The sequence below is a fragment of the Ammodytes marinus genome, assembly GCF_949987685.1.
Source record: "Ammodytes marinus genome assembly, chromosome: 14".
Lineage (NCBI taxonomy): Eukaryota > Metazoa > Chordata > Actinopteri > Uranoscopiformes > Ammodytidae > Ammodytes > Ammodytes marinus.
Genome location: NC_137218.1, coordinates 422501 through 435000, shown reverse-complemented (window position 1 = coordinate 435000; position 12500 = coordinate 422501). Strand labels below are relative to the sequence as shown.

Here is a 12500-nt window from a genome sequence, read left to right as displayed (position 1 = left end):
CTACTGTGCGCAGCGTGTGTCAGTGTGTGTGTGTGTGAACTTTGACTTGTTACTGAAACAACATCAATGTTTTTTATTTGTTCTCACTCAGTTGAAACTTGTAACACGTTTGTATTTGACATTAAAGTTTAATTAATTATCAATCTATCTATCCATCTATCTATCCATCTATCATTTTATCTATCTATCTATCTATCTATCTATCTATCTATCTATCTATCTATCTATCTATCTATCTATCTATCTATCTATCTATCTATCTATCCATCTATCTATCTATCTATCTATCTATCTACCTATCATTTTATCTATCTATCTATCTATCTATCTATCTATCTATCTATCTATCTATCTATCTATCTATCTATCTATCTATCTATCTATCTATCTATCTATCTATCTATCTATCTATCTATCTATCTATCTATCTATCTATCTATCTACAATGTGAAAAAGTGATTTTTTATATCAATAAAGTTGAATAAAAAAATGCATTTCTACAGAGACACAGAGAGTGGGCTCCCCCTGCTGGTGAAACGATGCTGTTACATGTAAACCATCTGATCAGAGAAAGACTGGCCCTGCATTCCAATACCCATACTTTCATACTATTTAGTATGCCAGAAAAAGATTTAGGATGTCCCAATACATGCATGTCAATTGCAGTATGCCAACAATACCTAGATGCCCCACTAACTCCAATTGCATTTTGCAGTATTCATCTTTATTCTTGACATTTCTCGACATAATGAAAAACATTTTTTTCACTCCCATGGCCCTAAAACTCTTCTGTACTTTAGTATGTAGTATAGTTAAAAGAAAAAGTGTGTGATTTGGAACGCAGGGTGTGTTCCAGTCCCCATACTTCCCTGCTTTTAATTTGTGCACAGTAGTACGTTGTGTGGTGATATCTTTTCTGTTACTTTGCATTTATTTCATTGTGTTGAAGTTTTGTGTTCTCCAGCCTTTGAGGAAATGGAGTCCACGGTTTCTGTAACAGAAAAGAGGCTACTAAACCTAAGCTATGTTATTTAATGTTAATATCATGTGACCCATATGGAATATAGGGCTACTACATAGATAGTATACAGTCATATGAAAAAGTTTGGGAACCCCTCTCAGCCGGCATTATAATTGACTCTGCTTTCACACAAAAAAGATAAAAGTGGTATGTCTTTAATTTAACAGGAACAGCTAAGTACTGGGATGTTTTCCAAACAAAGATTTTTTGAAAAGCAGTATTTAGTTTTATGAAATTAAATAAAATGTGAAAAACTGGCTGTGCAAAAATATGGGAACCTTTGTGGTCTTGCTGATTTTAATGCATGTAACAGCATGTAAAACTGAGGACTTTAAACACAAAATTGGTTGGATTATGTTGTTAAGCCTTGAACCTCATATAAAGGTCTGTTTAATCATGATAAAAGGTATTTTAGGTGCCTAAATGCAAGTTCCACTTCTCTTTGACTCTCTGCAGAAGTGAGACAGGCTTGCGATCATCAAAACAGCTCCCAAAAGATCTTAAAAACAAAGATTATTCATTGTCATGGTTTAGCGGAAGGCTACAAGAAGCTTTCCCAAAGGTTTCAATTGTCAATTTCTACTGTAAGGAACGTTGTCAGGGAATGGAAGGACATAGGCACAGTTGCAGTTAAACCCGGGTCTAGCAGACCAAGAAAAGTACAAGAGCGGCATATGCGGCGGATTGTGAGAATGGTTGCACACAACCCAAAGATCACCTCCAAAGACCTGCAAGAACATCTGGCTGCAGATTGTGTATCTGTACATGGTTCTACAATTCAGTGCAATTTGCACCAAAACATCTGTATGGCCGGGTGATGAGAAGGAAGCCCTTTCTGCGCCCACGCCACAGATACAGGTGCATGGAGTATGCAAAAGCTCATTTAGACAAGCCAGCTTCATATTGGAAGAAAATGCTTTGGACTGATGAGACAAAAATTAAGTTATTTGGTCTTTATAAAAAGCAGATGTTTTGGTGCAAATTGCACTGAATTGTTGAACGATGTACAGATACACAATCTGCAGCCAGATGTTCTTGCAGGTCTTTGGAGGTGATCTGTGGGTTGTGTGCAACCATTCTCACAATCCTCCACCTATGCCGCTCCTGTTTTTTTCTTGGTCTGCCATGCCTGGGTTTAACTGCCACTATGCCTGTGTCCTTCCATTTCCTGACAACGTTCCCTACAGTCGAAATTGACAATTGAAACCTTTGGGAAAGCTTCTTGTAGCCTTCCCCTAAACCATGACAATGAACAATCTTTGTTTTTCAGATATTTTGGGAGCTGTTTTGATGATCCCATTCTGTCTCACTTCAGCAGAGAGTCAAAGAGAAGTGCAACTTGCATTTAGGCACCTAAAATACCTTTTCTCATGAATAAACAGACATTTCTATGAGGTTCAAGGCTTAACAACATAATTCAACCAACTTTTTGTTTAAAGTCATCAGTTTTACATGCTGTTACAGGCATTAAAATCAACAAAACCACAAGGGTTCCTATATTTTTGCACAGCCAGTTTTTCACATTTAATTTTATTTCATACAACCAAATACTGCTTTTCAAAAAATCTTTGTTTGGAAAACATCCCAGTACTTAGCTGTTCCTGGTAAATTAAAGACATACCACTTTTATATTTTTTTTTTGTGAAAGCAGAGTCAATTATAATGCCGGCTGAGAGGGGTTCCCAAACTTTTTCATATGACTGTATATAGGGCTACTAACCCCTTGTGTGGTATTTAAAAATGTAATTGCATGTGTTCTCCAGTAGAGGGCGCTTGACACTGTGTAATTACAGTAGCAGAAAATGGTACATGTGCACCCCACGTTGCAGGGGGTCAACTACTCCTGTCCAGTTATTAGCCTCGTTTGAGTTGGAGCTGTCTTGCTCAGACCCGCGCAATTATGCTCTGCGCTCAAGACGCGCGTCATAATTGCACAGGTCTGAGCAAGACGGCTCCTACTCAAACGAGGCTATTTATAACCTTAAATCTCCGGTGAGTGTTGAACGTGCCAATGCTAATGTGTTGTTAGCTAGCTACTGTGAAGAGAAAAGAGACTATAAATGCTGTTTTAGTTCAGAAACCTTTACTTAACAAACCAAACAGAGTCATATGAAGGTTTTCCAATGTCTCACTATACTTTTGGGCTCAAAGTGTTTCTAGCTACATGCTAAGCGCTAGCTGCTTACCCATAGTGTTAATTGGTTAGTGAGACTACTATGCTAATATTATGCTAATCGGTAGCCACCCAGCAGTGTTAAAATGATTCAAATTGGCTCCACAATTACAAATAAATACAAAAACAGTCCAATAAAATTCTGCATTTTCTAATGTACTTTAGCTTCTATGAAAATGTTGAAGTATTTTCCTTTAACACCCCGTACCTGTATCTGAATATAAGCTTAGGAAAGTCAGAATACAAGTAGAGCTGACTTTAAACTGCTGCATTTTAATCAAACCAACATATAATAAAGATATTTATACAAGTATGTTAGTGAATCTATAACTTAAATAAATTACACTTTCAGACCAATGAAGGTAAATACTGGAAACGGCTCAAAGTGTTTAAATGCTCTGAGCAATAAAAACTTCCGTCTCGTTTTATTACGACTTAAAGCAATTGTTTGTTGTTTCTTTCAATCTGTTGATATTTAAATGACACCAACAATATTAATGAAACGTCCAGAGATGCTTTGCAGTGATGTTTAATGACAAAGGAATCAGACAAATAACAAAACATGAAATTTGTCTTCATTCAGTTGCAGATTTAAACATTTATGACTTTATGCTTTTATATGAAGGAAACTGAGAAGTTAAATTGAGTTTGCTGCAGTGATTAAGATTAAGATTATGATCTTTTAAATGCAAGAATTATTCAAGAAAAGCAAAACCTGCATTAACATCATGGAGGTGAAGGTGTTTGTGTGTTACATAGTGAAAAGCATATGGCCACTGAAGGTGGTGAGGTGGTCGGTGTTGTCATACACTGTTGCGCCAGCCTGCAGAAGCACAGACACGACATCTCCAGCCTCCAGGAGCAGTGAGGCGCCGTTAGAAGCAGACGCTCCACCGGACGGCTGGTACTGAAATACGTAGAAGATATTCTCTGAGTTCTTCACCAAGAAGGCGCCGGTATCACCTCCTTCTCCATAAATGTACATCTCAAAGTGATAGGCTCCTTTCAGCGGCGCAGTGAAGGCACCTGTGGAAATGTTTTTTTTTTAAAGCAAGACACTGCAGGTGAATAAGGGTAAATAATGAAATGTATTACCATGAAACCTTGCCAGTTGGTTACTGACATAACATTTTTTTTTTTTTTTTGAGAAATTCTTTAAATAATTTGCATATTTGCAAAAATCAAATCAATTATTCATGAATTTGCATCTCTTTTTAAAACCCAAAATCTAGATGTTGGATGAAGCCAGAGTTAAAATCTTTAATTTTTTCAACGTATTAGTTTCCAAAGTTTTTACTGAGCAGATTTTGTATACAGCCTTTTTCATTTTATAAATCATAAAAATAATAGATACAGCTCATAAAAAATGCTTTTTCAGCATGTTTGTAAGAAGGAAAAGTCTCATAAATCAGACAATGAACAACACACGAACAAATCCTTCTGTAATAACCTTCAGAATAGTGCTGAGAATGATTATGGAAAGTTTGTTTCATGTAAGTGCTTTAGAAGTTGAGATTTTTGTTTCAGAGTATTGAAAAAACTAATGTTGAAATGATGGCTGTTAATAATATGGTTGTATAGGAGAAATAATGTAATGGAGGCTAAAAAGACACAAATCTCAAAGTTAACCATTGATTGAAATTGAATTATGGATTTGCCAAAACTGAAATGTCTAGCTCTTGTACCTGTGACTGGGCTGTAGGCATTTCCAATGTTGGTGGCGACGTGTTTGTAGACCAGAGGAGTGTTTCTGTTAAAGGGTCCAAAGGTTTGACCATCGCCAGTAGCCACCAGAGAGGTCGAGAAAGCCACCTGTTTACCTGAGAGAGAGAGAAATATATTCAGCTGTCTATCCATCAATCAACATTTATCTATAAAGCCCTTCACAGCAACCAGCAGGTCCAAACTGCTTTACATCAAGGAAACAATCAAATGTAACATACAGTAAAGTCAGAAAAGTTTACACAACAGCAGGAGGAAAATGTCACAGTGCTACTGTGTATTAAAAGTCTTTCTAAATTAATTCGTTTTCAGGTTAGATTTAAACTGGGCTGCGTCTGTGATGGTGTTAATGTCAGGGGGAGACATGTTCTATAGTCTCGGGCAGCAACTGTTGAAGTGAGATCACCCCAAAGTTTGTACCTCGACCGTGGGACTTTAAAAGAAGTTGCTTGGATGACCACAGTGACCTGCTGTCACTTTATCAAGATTTTTTTAGTAATGAAAATATATTCTGGTTGAAAATGTTTGAACATGTTTTTGTTAGAGGAGATGTGATTAATCCACAAACCTTGCAGCTGTTTCTTCAGCTCATCAACCTCAGTCTGCTGATTCGCTGCTTGCTCTGAAATAAAACAACACAGATAAAGTTTGAGAGAGAGAGAGAGAGAGAGAGAGAGAGAGAGAGGGGGGAGAGAGAGAGGAGGAAGAGAGAGAGAGAGAGGGGAAAGAGTGAGAGAGATCATATCAGATTAAGGCAGAGCCAATGGGAGCCCTCGCTCATGATGTCACCCTTTAGAATCCTCTGACATCACTCTCTCATCAGCTGTTCACAGCAACAACACTGAGTTATAAAAATATATGTAAACAAGTGAAAACAAGAAAATGTGTGAAAATGAAAAGGTCTAGTCATGCAATCAGCATCAGTTGTGTGTAACTGTATCTGTGCCTGTCTGTCTGTCTGTCTGTCTGTCTGTCTGTCTGTCTGTCTGTCAGATAGATAGATAGATAGATAGATAGATAGATAGATAGATAGATAGATAGATAGATAGATAGATAGATAAAATGATAGATATATAGATAGATAGATAAATCCACAAACCTTGCAGCTGTTTCTTCAGCTCATCAACCTCAGTCTGCTGATTCGCTGCTTGTTCTGAAATAAAACAACACAGATAAAGTGTGTGTGTGTGTGTGTGAGAGAGAGAGAGAGAGAGAGAGAGAGAGAGAGAGAGAGAGAGAGAGAGAGAGAATATATTCAGCTGTCTGTGAACACAACACTGGCATCATTATTCTCTGTAGTTTATCATCTATCCATCAATCAACATTTTGTCTCGGGCAGCTACTGTTAAAGTGTGTGTGTGTTTGTAGGCCTAGGTGTGGGCTAATAAAAAGGGAGAGATAAAAAGGTGAGAGCAGCATAAAGCAAAGCAAAAAGGTTTGCTTGACCGCTTCCTTTTTCCTTTCCTCAGCTGTTATAATGCTGCCTTCACGCACGGCGGTGGAGACGAACCCAAAACGACACTGAGGGACTCCGCGGTCCGGTGATAAGGAAACAGTAGCCTACACTAAGGTTTAACAAGAAACGTTATAAAGACAGACTTAAAATAACGCTCTCTGCCCATACAAAAAGTTCTGACTTGGATTACTTAACGGAGCAATCGATGTGCAAAAACCATCGTTACATGTGTCTGATGACGGGCCGTTATATTAATAATAAACAGCGCACTGCACATTAGAACAGAGTTTACATTAACGGCGTGATAATTGTTAAGAAGACTGTTAAGGCTGAAGGGCTCCTAAAGTGTTTACATTGTGCTTGATTTTCTTTCTCTCTGTTATTTTAATAGTCATCCTACAATTTATATGAGACTGTCCACCGCGACCCGCGTTCATTTGAAAAAATCGTACTTGGGTACGGTACAGGGCATCTTTGCCTAGTGTGAGTGCGCCCTTAGAAGAAGTGATTATAACTGGGTTCCACTGTGATGGTGCTAATGTCATGGGGTGACATGTTCCATAGTCTCTGGCAGCAACTGGTAAAATGCGATCACCCCAAAGATTGTACCTCGACTTTAGAAGAAGTTGCTTAGATATCCACAGTGACCTGCTGTCACTTAAGCAATATTTGGTTTTAGTAAGGAAAATATATTCTGGTTGAAAATGTTACATTTTCACGTTTACATTGTGCTTGATTTTCTTTCTCACTGTTATTTTAATAGTCATCCCTACAATTTATATGAGACTGTTCACCGCGACCCATTACGTTCAAGCGCAACGTTCATTTGAAAAAACAATTGCAGAGGGATTCTAGTTTTCTGAGTTGGAAGTGGAATATTTGATGCAAATTTGGCCAAATGAAAATATTCAAAAACAATCATTTAGCCTACAATTAGCCTACACTCCAAATCCCAAACGCGCACAGATCTTTAGGTGTTGTGTTAGTACAGGTCAGCAGGGGAGTGGGGGGGCAATCAAACTTTAGTAGGGTACAGGGCAACTTTGCCTGGTGTGATTGCGCCCTTAGAAGAAGTTGCTTGGATGACCACAGTTAGATTTAAACTGGGCTGCGTCTGTGATGGTGTTAATGTCAGGGGGGGACATGTGCGACCAACCCAAAGTTTGTACCTCGACCGTGGGACTTTAAAAGAAGTTGATTGAAAATCCACAGTGAAAATGTTTGAACAGGTTTTTGTTAGAGGAGGAGACGTGGATCCACAAACCTTGCAGCTGTTTCTTCAGCGTCTCAACCTCAGTCTGCTGATCTGAAGAAAAAAACACAGATAAAGTTTGAGAGAGAGAGAGAGAGAGAGAGAGAGAGCGAGAGAGAGGGGGGGAGGGGGAGGGAGGGAGGGAGAGACAGAGACACACAGATGTGATGATTTCCACGCACCTTGCAGCTGATCCTCCTGTTTGTCCAGTTTTGCTGCTTGTTCTGAAAAAAATAATAAAAAGTTTGATTCCACTGCAGCAGCAATTAGGAGATTTTTACACATTTGATATTTGAAAATATTTGTTGAATAAATTCTAGGGGAGAACGGGGGAATGTGAGACATCGGGTAATATGAGACACCCCTGTATCTAGGCAACGGAACACATTTTTGGTCATGTGAGATATATGTTTTCAAGCCCCTCTCATTTCCCCATGGCCCTGAAAGAGAGGACCTCATGGTGCTGTGGTAAGCACATTTTGTTCGCAAAACATTTTTTTTGCATGTAAAAGTACATTTTCCTGCTGTCAACTTAATCGATTGTTGTGCCATAGCAAATTGATTCAGCTAGAAAAACTTCTATCATACATGTTGATAAAACTACCAACATATGAAACCATGTGATGATGAAAACTGAAGATTAGCCTGAATTGCTGAGAGAGGTAGTTTTTTCTCAAATTGTGGCAGTGGGGTAAAGTGAGACAAATGCTCTGGGGTAAAGTGAGACAGTGTCTGTGCCCTCTTTTAATGAATCCATTATATTTAAGGTAGCAAGGAGACTAGTTTGAATAGGACAAAAGACAATGCGGGCTGGAGGTGGGGGTTGAATGGTTATAGGGGTGTCAGCAAGGGCATGGTTTGGCGGGTATGTATCTGGGGGACAGAAGAGTGACCTTTAACTTCAATGGACTCCAAGTAATATGTCTTTATTAAAGCGGCTACAAGTAACATTTAAATATTTTTTAAACAGCCTCATGTTTCCTCTGATAATCATAAATTACCTTTAACAGCAAACGAGACCATCAGTGCAAAGAAAGACGTTGTTAAATAGTTTTTATTACTGCTTTTGGTCTGGTCGCACACCCAGTCCGATTTTCGGTTCGGTCGTGCAGGCTCTATGGTCACATATCCATATTGGTCGCAGATTTCAGTGTGGCGCAGCAACGTGATTTGAGAAGCCTATCCCTCCAGGTGAGGGAAGGGGAGCGGGAGCCTTGTTTGAGACAGTTATTTGTCGTCATAATGACTGATAACGGGGCTGAACCATCAAAGAACAAAATTAAAATGCAATGAAGAAAAGCTAAAAGGGAGAGTGATATAGGCTACGGGGGGGACGAGGGCGTTGCCAAGCAATGTGTAAACAATTTCACGAGAGCGAAACTAGACTGCGGTGTTTAGGCCTACTCCTAAATGAATGAGCGGTTGGTACTAACACACAGTTTGCTTTGCTTCACCATCATCAGATAACCATTATCTGAAATAGTCATTATTTACATCAACAACACAAACACATTACCTCATCGTGATCCATACTGACTGCCGTCTCTCGTTCATTCGCTTTCTGTTAGGACACGTCTTTCAGCTCCGTGAGAGAGAGTAGTTAGGCGACACTGCTGCATCTACTCATTGCAATCAGGTGTGTGTGGCAGTGACTGGCATTAGTTGATGCAGTGTCAAAACCACTCTCACGGAGCCGAAAAGAGTCCTCACACTTTCAACACACGGACATGCACTATATTGCGCCCTTCTCAGTTCACACTCGCACGCCTGTCACGCGCTAGTAAACAGCTTTGCGACAGCGGGCGTCGTAAAAATACTACCGCTTTTGTCCAAAGGGGACGCCAACGTGCCATCTTACTCGTAGTGGCTTTAAATGAATGATCCCAATAAAACAAATGCAGAAAAATATTAATCAAAAACTCAAAAGATGGAAAAAGACAGCTGGGTCTAGTCCTGTGTTCTGAGTCCCAGGCTGTTCAAGCTGGTCCTGATTGTCCTTTGCTGTGACCCCCAGACACTACCTGGCTCTAAGGGTCCTGTGTTCTGACCCCCAGACTGTGTTTTAATCAAACTGGTTCTATCTGTCATTTGAATGATAATTATTGAATATGAATTATATGTTGTATTTGATCAGAGTTACTTTCAAGTGTTTAGAAAAATGTTGCTAAATTGACCAAACCCCATGATTCTGTTACTCGTCCGACATTAGTTCTGGAATATTTGGTTTTCAAGCTAGCTGTCAGGATTCTAACTGTTACAACATGTGTTGTTATGGTAGTTTCAGAGTGGAAAAAGCAAGTGGTTCAGTTTACCCCCTTGATTTTTTTGGTCTGTCTCAGTTTACCCCGAAGCTGGGGTAAAGTGAGACACATGTCAACTTTTTTTTGAAACAATCATATTTTCACTGCCGTTCGTCCTGAATACATTCTGATAACGTAGGGGAGAGTGGCCTAAGTTGTGCCACTTTTTACTCAACGTGACTTTAAAGTGAGGCCTTGACAGTAAAGTCTCCAACTCTCATATGTACATATATTTCAGGGTGTTGTGCATCCCTGGCAATAAAAACTTTGGATCTGGAATAAACTGTTATAGAAATATAGCTTTCAGAAAAAAAGTTGTCTTGTGGCACAACTTGCCCCCGGTGTGGTCTAAGTTGTGCTGTTGGAGAGAATACCATAGGGTAAATTGTGCCATTGATATATATCTCATAAACTGTAATGCAAGACAAACCCATAAGACAATCACTTATTTAAGGTGTATTTAAAGTAAATAAAGTAAATATTTAAAGAAAAAGGAACACAATTTTCTTAAACAAGGCCTAGCAGATCTAATGGTTTTACCTGCAAAGCTCACAATGACAAAGTCACCATCATCATCTTTCTGGCCATCTAAACTCTCATCAGTGGTGTCGTTAAGTGGAATGGAGATGTCACTCTCTTCTGAGCTACTGTAGACAATCACTTTCTTTTGGTGACCGGCGTATACAGCCATGCCAATGGCACAACTCTCAGAAATGTACTTTGCACTAGCTGCTCCGCCCTTGTAGAACCACCTGCCACCTGGCATATGTGATTCCCCCTCCATTTCTGCCTTTAAATCAAGGTTCAAAACCCATCTGTACACCCTGGTTTTTCCTCCCCATTAACTATCTTACCTCTGCACTACTATTTGTGTTTATATGTGGATGTCTGGGCTTTATGACTTTTATTTTGGTTATTGTTATTTTACCTTCATTTTTTATCTACTGAATGCTCTATGTTCAGCACTTTGGACAGTGCAAACTGTTATAAATGTGCTTTTATAAATACATTTTACTTACTTACTTACTTACTTACTTACTTACTTACTTACTTACTTACTTATAACTCACCCCAGGCCCTTTGGCACAAATCACCCCAACCCCAGAATTTTGGATAATAAGCATAATGCAGCAGTTTAGGGCTGATATTGTGCTCACTATATAGACACAAAGTGTAGCATACTAAAGCACTAAAACATCTGTCAAATGTTTTCAAACTTGTCTATAATTGTTCAGACACAATAATCACAAAACCTTGATCATGGAAATTTTACTTTGAAAGGCAAAAAACATACACCATATTATATGGTCTTAGTGGTCCCTAATACGTTTTTCTTTAATTGTTTGCTGAAAAAAACTTTCAGATAATTTATTGTACTATGCTGATGTTCAGCTAATCTCACAATGGCCTATTTTTTAAAAAGAGCTGCAGCTCCCCTCGTAAATATACAATCTTTGAGCTCCCCCCGCCCCCTGTCCGGAAGCGAAGCCAGATACGCCTCGCCCTCTGTCTGTCAGGGCCGGGGACCAATAAGAAATAGGGGTGTGGGCTGCACAGTGGAATCTTCTGGCTTTCCAGTTTTTGAGGTCAGAAACGAGGAGAATTCTGACTGGAATATATTGGGGGGGAGGGGTGGGGGTTTCAGAAAGGGGGAGAGTGAGAAAAGGAGAGATTGTTATTTTTTAAAATATTTTGGCAGTCTCTAGGCACACCGTGGACCCATGGATATGTTAGAACACATTTAAAAAGTGCATTTAGCATAATATGTGACCTTTAAATGTGCTTATATCTTATTCCATGTTTCTCCCTTCTTTACAGGATGAGTCAAATGGATGGCTCTTCTTAAATATGTGGTCACATTTCCAATTTCTTCTATGGTTTTCTAGAAACAAGGGGTGACACAACTTCCCCACCGGCACAACTTAGGCCACTCTCCCCTACATTGCTAGGAAACATCCTGAATTAATGGGAAATGTGTACATTTTACTGATAAGTCACTTTAGCTCGCTAAAAGGAGAGCAAATGTAAAAAGTGTCTCACATTACCCCGTTCTCCCCTTCTATTTCCTGAGAAAAAATAGCCCAGCTTTAATAGTTGAGCACATATACAGGTCAAGCCTTGTATAAAGCAAGCAGATTTGCCCACTCCCATATACATAAGTGTTTAAACTTGAACATTTTCCCTAAATTTGGAACAAACAACTCTTAACCACTACACCACGAGCGAACAAATACCAATTTTTTGCATCAACTTTTAAGACTTCATCTACTTCCATTGCTGGAAAAAATCTTAAAGTTGTTTGTAGCACACTATTATCCTGACAGACACTGTACCTTTATTATCTGCTTGCAGGTATTTCATCTCCACCTTCGTCTCAGCCAGTGAGGCGGTGATCTCTCTCAGTGCAGCGTGGACGTCCTCTCGGTCCGACAGAATCTCATTCTCTTCGGCGTAGACGTAGCAGACGAGCATCAAAACCACAAGGACCTTCATCATGACGCTGATGGTTGAACTGTGTGATGTGTTGACCTGTGGTGTGTTTATGTAGAACAGCAGAAAGAGGCGTGGACGAAAAG

General features: G+C 39.3%; 2 protein-coding genes across 2 annotated transcripts in view; one reads left to right on the top strand and one right to left on the bottom strand.

Moving 5' to 3' along the window:
* Window positions 1-12500, top strand: part of LOC307260541 (uncharacterized protein) — a gene marked incomplete at its 5' end in the record, with an annotated part of 198439 nt that overhangs the window by 71055 nt on the left and 114884 nt on the right. The window lies entirely within an intron of this gene.
* LOC307260533 (complement C1q tumor necrosis factor-related protein 3-like) lies at window positions 3731-7909 on the bottom strand (the record flags this gene model as incomplete). The annotated part of the gene is made up of 5 exons (XM_080040805.1): window positions 3731-4220; window positions 4880-5014; window positions 6016-6069; window positions 7637-7678; window positions 7906-7909. The coding sequence occupies 5 exons, from the start codon at window positions 7907-7909 to the stop codon at window positions 3946-3948; spliced, it is 510 nt and encodes a 169-aa protein (XP_079896931.1). The 3' UTR covers window positions 3731-3945.